Here is a 17,869-nt window from a genome sequence, read left to right on the forward strand (position 1 = left end):
TGACCTGTTCTGTCCACGATATTTTTAGAATTCTTCTATACACCCACAGCTCGAATGATTCCAGTTTTTTCATTTATGTCGCATTTAAGGTCCAAGATTTCATTCCATAAAATAAAGTCGAAAAAACATAGCACCTTGCCAACCTAACTCTTAATTCCCATTTTAAATCCCTTGTACATAGCTCTTTTCTCATTTTGCTATTTTATATATAGGGTATCGCATATAAACACGTAAGTTGTAAATATATTTTTTAAGTATATTTTTTAATTTTTTTTATTAATAAGAACTATAACCTTGTCGTTTTCTACATTTTTAAATATTTACCCTGTATATCATTAATAAGGATAGCTTATGATTATTTGATTAGGCAATCGTTACTTCAACGAAAAAAGTAGCTATGACATTTTAACTACTTTTTTTCTATTTCCTCAAGTTTTCGGGATATCCTGTATCAATAATAAAAGTCGAGCTTTTACTAACAGATTAAACCTTTATCAAAATGACCTTACTAAATCCCGTAACTCAGATCTTCAAAAGTTAATTGTTCAATGTACTTAATTAGCAGCTAAATTAGTGGTAAAATGTGAGACTCGTTTTTTTTGGGCTTTTAGATACACAGATTGTCCATATATCTCATCTCACTTGTCCTGGGTTTCTAAAAATCAAATGAAAAAACTAGTAACCTTTCCAAATGGAAAATGGATTGCCATTCCACAGTTTCTTTTTTAATTACCCCATATCGTTTCCAGTGGGTTGAAAGCACAATAATATCGAATGCTGAGTGTGGTGTTCAGAGAATTTCTCAATTAAATAGTATTTTTGAAAATGTTTAATAAACTGCACCATTTCAGTAATTTCCATAGAATGTATCCATTTTGGTGTTGATATTTGCAGTTTTGTTATGGATTCGAGAGTTGCGTGAAAGAGATACAATTGATTCTTATCCATTATTTGTTTTCTAGTTAATCATTAAACATGGCGGAAAGAGAAGCCGTTTTTGAGATATTTGTAAATATCATTACAAAACTTTATTTGTGTTGCTAAAAAAATATAAAACGAGCATTTGTTACCTAATGTTTTTTTAGCTTTTTCTACTTTTTTGCAATATACACCTATACACAATTCTGGAAAAATTGATATTTTCCGCGTTTATACATAGTTGGTCTTATTTATTATTTTATATGTTCAGCATATTATAAATATACCATAAGAGTCCTGGATTAAGAAATATTTTTTAATAAATATTTCATCATTGTTGATAATTTTGGTTTATCATGAATCGTCGAATTTCCGTAAGGTCGTCTATGATTTTATCTCTTTAACATCGAGAACAATAAAAAATTAAATCAACGAGAGTAAAATATGTGAAAACTGTGTGGTTTCCTGGAAAAACTTTACGCGAGAATTAAATTTTCATTTGGAAAAGAAAATTTTCTTTTGTAAAAATTTTTTACCTTATGCAATTTTACGAATCGATAGGAAAGTATTGTTGCTATTTTTAAAAAAAATTGTAATATAGGCTAATGGTGCCCTGAGCTTGATTTTTAAATGTCCTTGATTTTCTTCCTCATGCGACTTAAAAGTTTGTTGGTTTCAACGATATGAGTGTGTGTGTTTGTGTGTGTGTGTTTAAGCATTATTGGCTTCGGAGTCAACGTACGTTCGCCATCTTACCTTCATGAAATTATTTTGTATTTTTTAAGCAGAAGCTCTAAAAAAGTGCTTCTTGATTTTAATTTTCACAATAAGAATCCTGCAAACAAAAAAAATTAACGGTTGGTCGTGAAAACGAAAAATTTTACCTTACGTTGCGGAAAATTCGATTTTTAGATAAACATACCATGGTTCAACTCCAAATTTCTTTTTTTTTTGTTTGTCTCGTATGGCATTTGACAAAATGGCATAAGGGATAAAATTGTGGTCAAACTTCGTATTAAAAGCCCACTCTCTTTGGATGCTCTTAATTACTAAATGATTATATTTTAAATTTTTACCATTTACCTATTTTAATTTTTGAAGTCGTTATATACTACTAGTTTCTTAAATTTTGTTTTAATTGTTGATTGTTCACCTAACCACCTTCCATATAATACGTTGTTTACTACTATTTGACTTTCTGTTTAATCTTAGTTTTGTTAAAACCCTCTACACACGTCCCTACATAACCACCCAACTGAAGTAGAAAACACAATGCTGAAAGAAAACTGAGAACTGGTTAAACTAAGTGGAAAACAGCTTCGGTTAAATCGTTACGTGTGTCACTGGTTTAGAAAACGGCCTCAATAAACGCTCCAGTCAAACCGCTGCGTGTGTCATTGGCCTTAACTGGATTAGTCGGAACGTATGTAAGGAGCTTTAGACTGTATTTTAAGACTTTTTTAGTATTGTCCAAATAATCTAGACAATAATGTACTGTATTGTTTATGTTGCCATAAAAATTTGCTCTTCCATAAGCGATCCTTCGATTACTTCTTTTCCAAACTCGCCGCCCAAAAAAATTCATTTATTGTTCCATAATTACAAAAATATCAACCGCTACACTAAGAAAAAATTATCACACTAATAAATTTATCACAACACTCACAAAAAGTACTAGAAGAACCAAAGGACGCGGCACAGATGAGCTGGATGCCGACAGTGCACTGGGTGCTGTCTGCATGCACTGATGGAATTCGTCGTAGTCAACCCTAGTGATTGCACAAAAGTGGGTGTGAGCGCAAGTAGAGTCGCATCCTGTTGACGGACTTGTATTGAGGCGGACTGAGTTGGAGCGGTAGTATCTGAAACAAATACATGCTATATTATTTAGTTTCTGATTGGAAAAGTACTAGTTCTATTTTACGATTACAGTATTCTACGTGAATATAACGATTTTAATTGCAATTTCATTTTAGATGTAATTAAAAGTCGTTAGAGATCTATTTTAGAGATTTAAAATTTTGATTTGGTATTATTTATTCCTGATGTTACGCCTGCATCTGTGACAGGGATTACCAAAGGTGTTGCGACAAGGTAGGGTCCTAAGTATCTTTGGATAATTAACACATTCACTACAAACCTATTTTTAGGTCTGTCCAGTTAAACTGATTGTGGTTATACATGAAAGAAAAATGCCAAATCCACCATTTTTGGGGAGGAGTATTATGATTGAACAAGGATTATAAAAAAATTGTTTTGGATGTCACACATGTGTGACACTGGTTTATAGTAATAAAAATTTGAACATAACCCAAGTGTAACAAATATGTGACATAAAAATTTTTAGCTACTACTTATAAAAAATTATTTATTTCTTTAACATTAACAAAAATAAAAATTACTTCCAATAAAAAATTAAACATAAGTTTAATTAACTTTTCTGTGCCATTCATTAAAACAGAGTGTAAGACATAACCCAATGGGAGTTGGGTTATGTATTACATAACATATGTGTCACAAAACTCCCCTTACATTCCTGACGTGTGTACCAGGTAACAGCCTTTTTTTTTATTGCACTGCACTGTCGACATCTTTTCCGCTTATTTTCTTCTTTCAAGTTGTATTTCGCAACAACTTGTTTTGTGCTTGGCTGTTCTGTTTGTCCCAATAAATGTTTGATCACTTTCTCTCTAAACTGAAGGTGCGAAAATCTTGTTTTCTTTGACGTGTTTCTATTTTTATTCAACAACCTGTTGCCATTCCACATGCAAATATCTACTAAGTGAAAGAAAACTTTTATGTACCATTGTGGTGTGCCATAATATGAACTCATCTGGTCAATTCTGTCAATTCTTGACATAAAGGAACTGTAGCCACGTATCATTACTGGCTTTTACGATTTTTTTTCCAGCCTCTACGATTTTCAACTTCAACCATTTCGAAACCATACTGGGATGAAATCATTATTAAATTTCTCTTATCTTTCCATTTTGATACTCTAATTGGACCGGTTCTTTGCCATACGACTTCTCATTTCTTAATTTTTTTTTTGTAATATCACTGTTCAAGTTACTTTTTATATTTTTTCTTAATGTTTCACAAACCTTGGTCTCCTTTTTATGTAAAAACTTGGCAAGCTCATAACTGTTGTAATAATTAAGGATATGAGAGCAAACGTGGGCTAACCAACATTTGTTGATAATTGAGTTATAGATTGCAATCACTTCTAACGACCTAAAGTTTTAAAACAAAACCGGTCTAACCAACATTTCCGTATATTATAACATTAATCTCTCCAGTAAGGTGATTTTGGATTACAGAAAATAACAAAAATTTGAAAACACGAATGGGCTAACCCACGAAGTTGTGGTATAAACCAAAAATGTTCAACACATAAAAGAATACAAGAGTGAGCTAACTATTCTCTTTGTAGGATAGACCGGTTTTAACTGCTAATCAAGGGTACGTACCACACAATCCAACCTTCCAGTGAATAGATGTTTGTGTTAAGGTGAAAATTAAACTGTGTATTGCAGTTCCTTTCTTTTTAATCGCATCCTCTCTTTGCGCTTGGAGATGCGCTATGGTACATATCCTTTACAACCCTTTGTCAATCCTTTATCAATCCCTTTTAAACAATCCATTATAACTTTTACAAAGAAGAACATACTAGTAATCCTGTCTCATTCCACATATTTCGAAAAATAGTTAATACCTAACTTAATATTGGATTCCATGCACCAATTACGGATTAGTGCAAAAAATTTGATTTGTATAACAATAAAATAAAGTTATTAACAGTTCAAGCAGAAAAACGTGAATTTGAAATAACACTAGAGGTTTACCGACGAAAAGCAGAGCATGCTAGATGTGGTATGAAACAAGATGCAGAGTATGCAAAACAAAATCCTGAAGAAATTACAGTGATTGCATTTGACTTGATGCAAACGTTGCCCATGCCAGTTATCAGCACTGGAATTTCTTACTATAAACGCCGTCTTAGGAGTCCATAATTTGGCTACTAATAATGCTCATGTATGTTTGGAACGAAACACAAGCATCACGAGGACCTCAAGAAATAGGATCCTGTTTACTGCATTATTTTAAAAATGTTGTTACAACAAAAAATGTAATACTATATTCCGATCAATGTGGAGGACAAAACCGTAACATTAAAATGGCTGTCCTTTGCGATTTTATTGTGTCATATCCTGATGTTAAGGTGGAAAATATTGATCATAAGTTTTTAGTCAGCGGACATTCTTACCTTACCTGTAACCAAGATTTCGGAGTAATAAGTAAGCAAAAAATTTTTTAAGATATCTATGTCCTGACGACTGGATAAAGTTAATAGCACATACACGATAGAAAGCACATTTTACGGTAATAAAGATGACAGAAAACGATTTTTATTCTACTAAGAAGTTAGAAAGAGATATACTAAATCGCAAACTTGATACAAAAAAATCAAAAGTCCAATGGTGACAGATTCAGTGGTTGCAATAAAAGAAAACACATCCATTTACATTACAGGGAAATACTTCAGCTAGATTGTCTTTATCCCGATGGACGTCCAATAACCGAAGCAAAAAAAAAGATCTTTTGGAATTACTTTCATTTATACCTCCAATACATCATGGATTTTACACAAGCACCAGAACAATAAGATCCACTATACACCAAGAAGAAGAGTTCATTATCGATGAAGATTAAGTATTTTTGTTACTTTGTTTTTTAATAAAGCATATTTTCAACATTGATATTGTTGTACTCAAGGTCTAATCCACATTCCTATTAAAAAATTTTAAGGCACACTGATGCAAAAGCGGTCTAATCCAGAAAAAATCATAAATTTTTATATTTTTGTTACAAGATCTTCGAGGTTTTTGTTATTACTTAGTGATTTGTAAACAATGACTACTTTTTTGCATCATAATTTAATTTTATAAAATTTCATAAAAACGCATATATTCTTGGTTCATGTAAATCCATTATTTAATATTTGGGTTTAGCCCACTCTTGCTCTCACAGCCTCAATTGTCCATGTATATAGTGTGCCCCTTTTCTAAATAATAACTACTTCAAACGCATGCCCATTTTCATTTACTACTGCCCCCTTGCCGTTATTAGGAAATTAGGAAATTAGGAAATTTAGTAAACATCCATCAGAGCTAGAATTCTTATAAATTTTTATTCGATATTTACTACTTCCTTTCGGCATAATATACTGTCGGAGTATTAACCGCCCTCTCCAGAGTAAGAGGGCTTCGTCAAGACTTAAGTTCTCTCCTGGATAGTAAACTTTAGAGATATTATTTATACTATGAATCGTAACGTTTTTAATTTTGTGAAGTCGATCTTGAACTTCTATGTCTTTCGGCTTTTAAAAACAAATATTTTGAAGAATAGCTTCAAACTTAAATCTGGTCATAATTTTTCCAAATATTAAAAAGTGATATACTGGATCTGTGCTCCAGTATAAACATAAGAGGTGAAGTTTTTTGTTTCACATTAATATGGAGAAATCCAAAAAATTTTTTAAGTCGTCAATATTTATATTTATCCAGCGTATTAAAAACAAATATTTTTTAAATTAAAGTTTTCTTTACGCAAAACCGTTCTGTGGTTTGTCCACTCTACGATTTTTATCAAAAGATCTTTATCAAATAGTAATAAAAAATTTTGTATAGGTGTTGCGTCAACAGGAATTTCGACTTTTATATTTTCTTTCACTAAACTGATGTATCATAATATTTTCCTCTACATCAAGCCTCATCATTTTTGTACCACATTCTCATTTGCATCGTTCGCTTCGCCCTCATCATTATACGACTCAACGCCATCATTGTTCGACTCACTCCGATCATTGCTAGTATCCTCAGTCTCTCTTCCAGAATGAGAAGGACAATATTCACTTTCACTAGAATAAAATATTTCTACATTATGGTTCTCCTCGAATTCATATTCAATATTTTTGGTATCTATGTACTCACTATTTTCCCTACTAGCCATCTCTGCCTCTAAATAAAGATCTTGTGTACTTAGATGTCGTTTTGACATCTTAGAGGTTACATAGTGTATAAATAAGTTACATATAGTTATATTACCTGTCTAATTTATACACAATAACGACACTTTTCGTATTTGACGCGTGCATACGTGCTCTAAATTTATAAGTTATTTTCTTCGTTTTTTAAACGTCGAGATCACAACCCAGCCATGGCGTGTGAAAGAAAGATTATTCAGGTGGACTGTGGCCAAATTTAAACCCACTGATATAAACCGTGGTAAAAGTATTTTACATTTCATTACGTAAGTTCGGTGTCACACATATGTGTCAGCTGTTCTTACGAAAACTTCACCGTCACACATGTGTGACGGTTAGTCGTGAATGTGTTAAGCATGCTGTTCGAAAATCTGAGCAATCTAAAGCATTATTTTACTTCGCGGGCTTTGTGAGTCTCTCTGTAGGTCCGAGTCAATATTTAAATTCGTATTTTATAGCGCTCTTATGCTTTTGTAGATTTACTTTTAGTTTATATGCACAGTCTTTTTATAATTTATAGATAAAAGCTGATATGGTATTTTTGTAGTCCTATAATTATCTCTAAATATTTTTTATTTATATATTTATCTCTAAATATAACTCTGCCTGGGGGTTATGAGCACGGGGACTGGGTGGATTGAGTAGCTCAGTTTATGCCCACAGACAGTCCCAAGCGCAGATTAAAGAAAAGAGTTCGAGAACTAGGTCTCTGAGTGTTAGCCGAAGTAGCGAGCCTTTCATTCGTTTTTGAACTACTTTGAGTTTGGTTGCTGAAGCCTAGATTAAGGAAAGTGTTTCGGCATCGTATGTTATGACTAGACGCACACATTGGTCGAACTTCTTTTTTAAATAATTTGGTATGCTGCTCTTTCTCAGTCGCTTTGATTAGACATCTTTAACCCTACGTTAGGCGCGTGGATATTACTGACTCGGTTAGGCGCGTGTGGTACAATGGTAGCCCAATTAATTTCTGAATTTTAATTGCCTAATTTATCTCAACTTAAATAAAAAAATAAAAAATTAATAGTTTTATATTGGAATTAGACGATAATATGAAATAATATAATAATATAAAAAAGGTACACAAATTGCATAATATATAGGAACATTAAATGCAACATGCATTAGATAGTAATCTTAGAATAAAATTAAAACACAAAGATTCATTTTTTGCTAAACATTTTTAATGGAAAAGAACCTAAATTTGTAGCATGCATTCTACACAGATCTCCCTCAAATTTTCTTTGCAGGTATATCTTTTATATTTTTTACTTTATTGTCGAGTTAATTTATCGCGTTTTCGATAAAAAAATATACATCGTACTATATTTTGACTTGTCTGAGGGGACGGTATTGCCACATCTGTAATTCCTAATCGAACACAGCAGCGCCTACAACGTTCCGAAGAGAATCTTACGATCTAAATTCAATAGGGGCCTAATTAATTCCCATGCCAGTTTTTCCATAAAATCGAACCTTGCAACCTTTTTTCGAAAATTTTTGAATTTATATATGTATAAAGAATTTATTGCTGTTATATTCAAGAGGTCATAAGAGTCAGAGGTCTGTGTTTCTCGACATATTATATTCTTCACACAATAATTCGTCCAATCGGTCAACAGCAAATTTTTTCCGACTATACATTGTTATTGTTTTAGGTTTTTTAGGGTGTCCTTTTTCATTATCGATTGCATTGTCATAGTGAATGCTTGAAATTAAGATCACAGATTTGTTTTTTTCTGTGGCAATATGATCCATACTCCTTGAACATATTAAAACCACAAACACTAATTTTCTTGTTTTTTTTTGCAATATAAATAACATTATTTTATTTATGTTAAATTTTTTTTATTTTTCTGCCTATTTTTGGTTAAAAAAACCAAATTTTATGGTAATCGAGAAATCACCTAACTTATAAAATGCTTAAGAGATTAGGCGCACGGGCTACAATGATAGCCAAGACGTAAAACTTCACTAAAATCTTTGAAACGCAAGTGCGTATCCATAAACTCTTAACAAGTATTGATTATCGATGACCAACAAGCAGCTATATAAAGCAATAACAATGCATCCAAATATTTGCGCCAGTGGCAGCAATTTAAATTGCGCTGGGCTACGTATGTAGCCCACGCGCCTAACGTAGGGTTAAAAGAAACATACCATAGACACTCTTATGTACAGGTAAATATAATAGCGTCTCCACTTAGGATTGACAATAGAAAAGGGAAACAAGTAGGTCAAATAATAAAAAACGAAAAATTATCGGGTGCAGGTAGGTAATGTATCAGGTGCATCTCACCCAAACTACTAAAATACGGAACTGACAAACTCAACAGGCAGCTAATTAGTATGTACCAGAAATTTATAAATGGGAAAATAGATCGGAAGACTGGAGAACATTGGTTACAGGGCCGCCGCTACCATGTGTGCCAAGTGTGCACCGCACACGGGCGGCCAACAATAGGGACTTTCAAGTTTTTAATATAGAAAAATAAAAGAGGCAAAAACTGAGGAGAAAAAAAACTTAACGGTGCACTGGAATCATTTTTGATGAAAAACATATATGAAAATATAGAAGACTCGGATATAAATTTGGGACCTTAGTCCAAACCATAGAAAAAAGTACCAAACAATTGAATATTCCTGCGGATAGAGACGGATGATTTGATGACAATAATAGCGATAGTGCGAGTGCTGATGCTGAAACGCCTGAACCTGAAACCACCAACCAAGACAGAACAATTAATGTTCCAGTTAATCTGGATTGCAGTGTAGGAAGCTCCAGCATATACTTGGTTTCAGATGATCCCAAAAAATGGCCTGCAAATATGAATCCAAGTGAAGTTCAATTTGTTGTTGAAAATTTTCCTCAGAAAATTACAAAAATTAACTTTCCCAGAGATACAAATAATAGAAGATTTTCAGAAACTTATTATTATACTATTAAATTATTATCGCACATTACCTAATCAAGACCAAATTCATCGCCCGTGGTTACTTTACTCGTTATCACTAAATAGTGTTTTTTGTGCATCTTGTAAACTGGTTTGTTGTGATGAAAGCAGCCGACAATTACTTAGTGGAATTAATGGGTTAAGTGACTGGTAATATTTAGCTATTATTTTAAAAAGACATGAATCCGGTGCAGCTCATATAAAATATTCTCAAAAACTTCTGTTTAAACTATCTACAACATTAAAAAAACGATTAACAGTTGACTCTGCTCATCAAAAATTATATGAAATGGAGAAAAAACATTGGGGCGCACGTAGAACAAATAACAATTGTAGTAAGATTTGTTTCTGCTTTCTGCAATGTTATCTATAGAACATAAAGTGTGTGCGACATTGGACATTAAAGATATTGTCAAAAAATTTTCCGAAACGAAAGCCCATAAAGTGCGTTTTTAGTTTTTTTTATGTGTTTATGTTTCTATTCACGGTTTATTTTAATTAAATGGACTTTTAGATTAGGATATTAGGATATACATATTTTGGACGTTGGATCATGGTTATTAAATTAGGATAATGGACGTTTAAATTAGGATATTAAGATATAGAGTAAGATAATATATGGACGTTGGATCATGGAGATTAGTCTAAATGTTCAAGTAAGTATTTATCTATTTACAAATTATTATTGTTGTATTATGCATGATTTGCACATTTCTTTAAATATTAGTATGTATGTCTAAAGTGTTGGAAGGGGGGCGGCAGATATTAAGTTGCACACGGGCGGCCAATACCTTAGTGGCGGCCCTGATCGGTTATATCAATCATACGTACAAAGGTAATTAAGGATATATATGACAACTACCGAGAAATAGCATAGTTGATTAATTTAAGAGTTTACGGAAAATTAATAAAAAAAGGGAGAAGACATAGACTACAGTAATATGAATGTCTAAGAACAGACTATCTTCAGAGCAGGTAGATTGACCATTGATCATCTTTTTACGGACGTGTACGAACTCATCACTATATAGCCCCTCATAAAATTATTAGACCCTCGGAGATATAGCAAACTGATCACCGGCATCCTTTGGAGATTGGTAAACTCATCACCGCAGATAGGTAAACTCATCACCGGGATTTTTGCCTGGTTTCTAATGCGAAAGATTGCCTCTTACCTGTTATACTTCTCGTTTATGTGATAATTTAATAAATTCAGAAATTATTTTAAGTAAGTTGCTTTAAAATTTAACTCAGATATTAATATGTCTCACGGTGTGGCCTATTAGACGTATCTGCCAATCTAAATGGTTTTGAGATCTAAAAATTTAGTTGCATAGGATTTCGATAGTGAACTTTAAAATGAAAATATTTGTCAATATGTGCTATTTTTGTTTATATCGGAAGTAGTCCCAACTTCGTTATTTGATTTTCATTGCATTTTTATATTTCTCATTGAATTCTCGATATAATTTGTTAAGCATACATTCGGTCTAAGTCTTACCGTTTTGGCGTTATTTGACTATTTTGAAAATAATACACGATTTTGGACAGTTAGTAAATATAAAATATCTGAAAAATAGGAAAAGCTAAAAACTTGATTGTGCTAATAGTGCATTGAAGTCGAAGGAAACCTAATTTTTTACACGTGCAAAGCTTTACATTTTATGGCATCATTGGCGGAAATTTTTAAATTTGAAGTAATCAGCAATGCATTTATTATAACAAAATGTATCAAAATGCTTAAGTACAGCTTCCTGTACTTTATCTTTCAATGACTTGTACAAAGATCCCACAATTAGAGTCCTTTTAAAAGCAATATTTTTACATTTTTTGGTTAGTTTTCGCCATTATTTGTAGGAGTCAGATGAGTTGTTCATTTCATTTCATAAACATCATGAGAACTAACCTCAATTAGTGTAAGATACAAAATAATTTTTATTCTGTAATTTGTACTGATTTTGTTTACTGTAGCACCCTGATGATGCAAATAGAGATTTGCGAAAGCTTGGCAGTTTAAAAAGAGTACTTCTTTGTCCTATCTTCGGCTGCACACTCAAATATATAGTTATGTTTGTAGTCTAACTGATCAGCGTTGACTACAAGCGTTTATCGCTTTTTTAGTATATGTATATAAGGAGTCCAATTAAGTTGGTACCATATGGAAAATTTTTTTATTTTTAGTTTTATGAAAAAAAATTTATTCTCTAGTTCTGAATGATCTAGAATTTCAGTCATCAGAATCAGATATTAGTATTCTTCAGTCATTTACGCGGTTTGTTAAACAACATGAATTTTATTAAGACTTGAGAATATCCACAATTCATTTTTTTTGACAAACCGCGTATACAACTAAAAAAATTTTTATATCTGATTATTGTATTCTAGGTTTTAGATCATTCAAAACTTTTTATGTAACATAATTATTTTATATAACAAAATTCATAGAACTAAAAATAAAAAGGTTTCACATATGGTGCTGATTTTATATTTATATACATATAACAATGTGACTTTAACAATTTAATTAGAAATCTCAAAATATAATATCAGAAAAGGTAATCTACAGCAACAAAGTAATATTATGCCTTGCCTACAAGAAACATCTTATACAGTTAACTTAAAGAACTTAATTACACTGATTTTTTTCTGTTTGATCAGGATGATTCGCGAAAACCAGTGCGAAACAACTAAACAAAAACGGTATAACATTTCTACTTACCAGTTGTATGACATTTAGCCTTACACCCTTTCGTCGCACAAGTCCACAAAAGGCAATTCGATTTTTTTAGTCTTTCGCAATCAATTGAAATTTGAAATTATTGATAACCATCATTTTTTGTCCGCGTTGGCTCAGGACGTAATAAATTAGCAGTTCACTATCCATGTTGAAGAAACAAGGGCAAATGAAGAGAAATTTTTCTTTTTGCATGATTTTAAGTAGCTATCAATAGAATTTTGTGGAATTCCCAAATAAAAACCAATAAATTGCAGTTGCATTTAAGACATCTGGATTTGGATTATTCTGTGAAATTACCAAAAACTAGCCGTTTGCTGGAATTTTATGGTCTATACCTGATCCGGGGTGCAGGTAGGCTAGTGATCAGTTTACCAATCTCTTAGGGTCTATTTTGAAAACCCTACTTTTATGGCGGTGATGAGTTTGTACTATGTACGAGGGTATTTATGGTAATTGGTGATGAGTTTACGTGTACCCCTTTTTACAATTACCCAACTTATAGAATAACGGCGTACAATCAAGCAATTTACCTCCTATGCATGGATTCTTGGAAAAGCATACGACAGAGTACCACAACAAAAACTATGGGAAGATTTAGAAAAAAAACAAACATTAACGTAAATTTAATCAAGGCAGTGCAACTCGTTAAAAATAACACAAGCAAAATGAAGATAAGCCAAGAGATATCTAAAGTGTTTGTGGTAAATAAAGGACTCAAACGACTCAAAAGACACGGAAAAGAAAGTGTAGTGGTAGGGATATCCATCTAAACGACACTGTATTGTACAAGGTATGCTTTTTAAATGACCAAGTAGTCTTGGATCATGACTACACAGATATACATATATATCACACGTAAACTTATCTAGGAATATCCCAAATGGGGCTTAAAAATAAATATAAAAAAAACAGAATAGATGTAAATAGGACTACAAATTCTAATTTTAGAAAAGCAACAAATAAATCTCTCTACAATGGATGAAGAAAATAAACACAAATAAATAGACATAACCTAAGAAGATAGAAGAATAGTGAAATAGAACTATTTCAAACTGGCATTGTCAAGAGAACTGTTACATATGGAAGCAAAATATGGACATTGAAGGAGGAGAAAGCCCCAAAAATTTTGAAAGCAACAGAAATGGATTATTGGAGGAGAGTGGCCGGTAAATGAAGATATAACAGAGTAAGAAATGAAAGAATTAAAGATATCATGGGTGTTAGACAAATAATAATAGAGGACATTAGCATCAATTAACTAAGATCGTACGGGCACATATAAAGAATAGATGATAGCAGAAGCCCAAAAAAAGTATTAAACTGGATACTGCAGGGAAGACAAAAGAAGAGCTGATCGAGCTCAGGCTGGAGAAAAGAAGTCGACACGAGTATGCAAGCGAAAGGAATAAAAGAGTGCCTTTTAAATGACAGAGATCAATAATAACTGGAAATGTATATCAATAAACACGCGCTATCTCAGAGTGGTAAAATCCATATTTGTACTTGGAATCTTTTAAAACTCTTAAGGAATGAATGGTTTATATTTTTTTGCAATATATTTTTTACTAAACATGTATTGAAAACAAAAACAAAATAGTCTTTTTTATTTAACGGCATTGCAAATTCTGTAATGCACCTAATTGACATTCCGCAAATGAATACTAAACAAACAAAGCTAAATCGGGTTTGACCGGAAGCAATCGATTCTTGTGCATCGATCGTGGCTTTTCAACTAAATTCCATTTAAACTTACTTGCTGAAGATCGAATTCCCATAAGGATTGTCCTGTGTGAATTTGTCGGCAAGGGCGTGTAGACTGCCAGCGCTTATCTCGTTAATGGAATAATACGTACTGAAGTTGTATTCTACAGTCCACTCGGCGATTCTGTTTTCATTGGCGTTGGCCGTTGACAGATCCAGGTAAAATTGGGTGTAGTCGAATACCTGTAACAAAGGAAAACGTACTTAATGGTGCTTGTGTATGTATAGAACACATATTGAAATAGCTCTATTACTAATAATAATGGATACGATAATAAGAAGTATATCATGCTGTTCCTAAAATTTTGCGGCAATTTGAGTTTATTTAACATATCGAAATTACTACAATTAGCTAGATTTTTTGACTATGCTGTTTGGCAAGTGTCTATCCAGATATATGTAAAATAAGAAGTAAAGTATTGCGAACAGAAGTAATTTTTATTACAATGACATTATCATTGATAAAGTTAAATGAAAGTCATTACTAGACTTCGGCAAATATGCATATTGCATATTTTGCATATTGTGCATATTTTATGCAAATATTTCATATTTTGGCATATTTGTATAAAAGTTTGCATAAAGTGCATAAAAGTTCAGATTTTTATACTGTATTTGAAATTTTTAAACATACCAATTATTTCAATTCTTGTATAAAATTTTGTAGTCATTTTAATCAAGAAATGATCTAAGTACATAATCTCTACAGGTACAAAACATTTACAATTTCAAAGAAGATCAATTTAAGTAGCCCTCAACATTCTTAGAAAGTCTCGGTCACTGAGGCATTCAGTTATTGGATAATCGCTAAGGGTTCGCTCATTTGCATTTTATGATCTAATCCCCAAATCTATCTACAATTTATTGTATCTTAACAGCAGGTAAACGGCTAATAGTTTTGTTCCTAATTTAGGGATTTTCCAAAATCTCCCAGTTTATTGAATTAGGTACCTAAACATTTCTACTTTGATGCTCAAATTTGTAAATCATTTTTGTTTTGATATTCAAAGCGTAAACACTCGTTGTGCGTAACAAAAAGGAATATTGTGATTTTATAATGCCTAAAACAACCAGTGCTTCAACTTGGATTAAACCTTATAAAGAGCTGTCTATGGATATGGGAAAAATCTACTGTTCAGTCTGTGGCAAAATTGTAAGTATCTAATATTTTCTATTAAATATCTAATATTTCATACATACAGGGTGTTTCCAAATGACACTTACAACGTTTGACTGTAGATACTTCTCGAAAAATTGAACAAAACGATATAGTTAATGAGGGGTCAAACTTATTTACTTTTCGAGATACAGGGTGTTAAAATTAAAAAAAATTAATTCTTTTAGTTAATAACAACAATAACTTTAAAACCAATAAACGTATTTACTTGAAATTTAGTACTCGTAGGTTGTTTTTAAATGAAAAATAGCTTCCTTTAGTGAGAAAAAATTGTCCATGGTACAATACAATGGTGTGTATTTAGAAAAATTTTCACCTTTACTTTTTTTATGAAGTCAGCTATTCTAAAACACAATTATTTTATTGTAATTGAATTAACAAAAAAACAACTTTGTTGAATTTTAAAATAAGTTATATGATGTACTAATGGTTATTAACAAAAACTAATTTGTGGATTAATACTGCATTTAAAACACTTAGCGAGTGTTTTTTTTCCAAACATATTAATTTGATTAACCAAAAAGACCTTGTATATTTTTATATTTAAAGGTTGGGAAAATAAAGGTTTTTATTTTTATTTATAGATAGCATGTGAGAAAAAATTTCAGATAGACCAACATGTGAGAACTGCTTCAAACATTGCAAAAAAAGGAAAAATAGGAGGAAAACATCAAACTTCAATGGCTAAATGTTTCCAATCTACTTCAAAAAAATTAGATGAGCAAGAAACTTTTAATGAAGACTTGTGTCGCGCATTAGTGTCTGCAAACATACCGCTTTCAAAATTAGCAAATGTAAATTTTAGTTCGTTTCTAAAAAAATATTGCAAACTTAATGTTTCAAGTGATCGGTCTCTAAGAAGAAATAATGTGAACGGGCTATACTCGTCGGTGTTAATTAATATTAAGGAAGAAATTGCAGATAATTATTTTTACATATCTGTAGACGAAACCACTGATTCCTCAGGAAAGTATATTGCTCATTTATTGATTGGTGTTCTTAAAGAAGATACCTTACCAAAATCTCATCTTATTTCATGCCAGCAACTTGAGAAAACAAATGCTTTAACAATTTTGCGTTTTATACAAGAAACATTAACAACTTTTTTTCTTCCGACAACTATTCCTTCTAATAAATTACTGCTTATTTTATCGGATGCTGCTCCTTATATGGTGAAAGCAGGACAAAATTTAAAAATATTTTTCCCAGATTAATACATGTTACTTGTGTAGCGCATGGATTAAACAGAGTTGCAGAGGAAATACGAAAAAAGTTTCCTCTTGTAAATACCATGATATCCAGTGTCAAAAAAGTATTTCTTAAATCTCCTATAAGAATTCAACTTTATAAAGAAATGCTACCTAACATTCCTCTTCCACCACAAACTTTTTTGTTAGAAAATTTTGAACACCACTTGGTCATTTATTGTTACCATAATTCTAAATAAGTTTATTCATACTTAAAAATGATGTAGTTACTTAAAATAAATGTAAATCTTAATGAATAGTAGGAAATTAGTTATGTACACTTTTTTTTTAAATAAAAATTGTTACTATTTTACGATTTTTTTATTTATTTGTATGCATATTTTGTAAAATATTTGCATATTTTCGGGTAAACACGTGCATATTTATGCGCATATTTTCTACATTTTTATTTGCATATTTGCCGAAGTCTAGTCATTACGTACAGAACATAAAAGCAAAATACCTAAAAAAATCAAAAAGAATACTCTGCGCTTTAATACACTTTCCATTTGATATCGTAAGGACCTTATTAAGTTTCTGACTGATTTCTGAGGAATCGCTTTCACTCTTCATTTAATGCAGTTTTTAGCTCTACTACTGTGACTGGTGCTGGATTACGGACCCGAACCCTGCCTTTGAACTCATCTGATAGGTGCTCGATGAGATTCATGTCCGGACTTAAACAGGACCAATCTATTGTTGTTACATTTGTGTTGGCTAGGTTACTTTCGTAATCGGCGCTGTGTGACATCGAGTGTTATCATGCATTAGCATGAAGCCGTAGCCTATGTGTAGCCGACGTAAGGAACGACATGGTCTTGGAGAAAATCCGTAATGTATTTATCCGCTGTCAAACTGTCTCTGCGATCACTACTGGGCACGAACACAAATGGGGTATTTCATTTTAAAGATATATCACCCCAAAACATATACACACCACCTTCATAACTCACTGTTTCGACACTGCAGCATTGGGGAAGTCTGTCTACGGGCACCCAAATGTCTAAGAATGTTATTCATTAAAAGTCT

At 32.0% G+C, this 17,869-nt stretch overlaps 1 protein-coding gene across 1 annotated transcript; it reads right to left on the reverse strand.

Annotated features, from left to right (window-relative positions):
- Positions 1-2,514: 2,514 nt before the first annotated feature.
- Positions 2,515-17,591, reverse strand: LOC140431685 (cyclic GMP-AMP phosphodiesterase SMPDL3A-like). Its single transcript, XM_072519571.1, has 3 exons — positions 17,439-17,591; positions 14,409-14,599; positions 2,515-2,780 (listed from the first exon to the last, which is right to left on the reverse strand). Exons 1-3 carry the CDS (start codon positions 17,589-17,591, stop codon positions 2,555-2,557), a joined length of 570 nt encoding a protein of 189 aa, XP_072375672.1. The 3' UTR covers positions 2,515-2,554.
- Between the last annotated feature and the right edge of the window lie 278 nt (positions 17,592-17,869).

The sequence above is a fragment of the Diabrotica undecimpunctata genome, unplaced genomic scaffold (genome assembly GCF_040954645.1).
Source record: "Diabrotica undecimpunctata isolate CICGRU unplaced genomic scaffold, icDiaUnde3 ctg00001696.1, whole genome shotgun sequence".
NCBI lineage: Eukaryota > Metazoa > Arthropoda > Insecta > Coleoptera > Chrysomelidae > Diabrotica > Diabrotica undecimpunctata.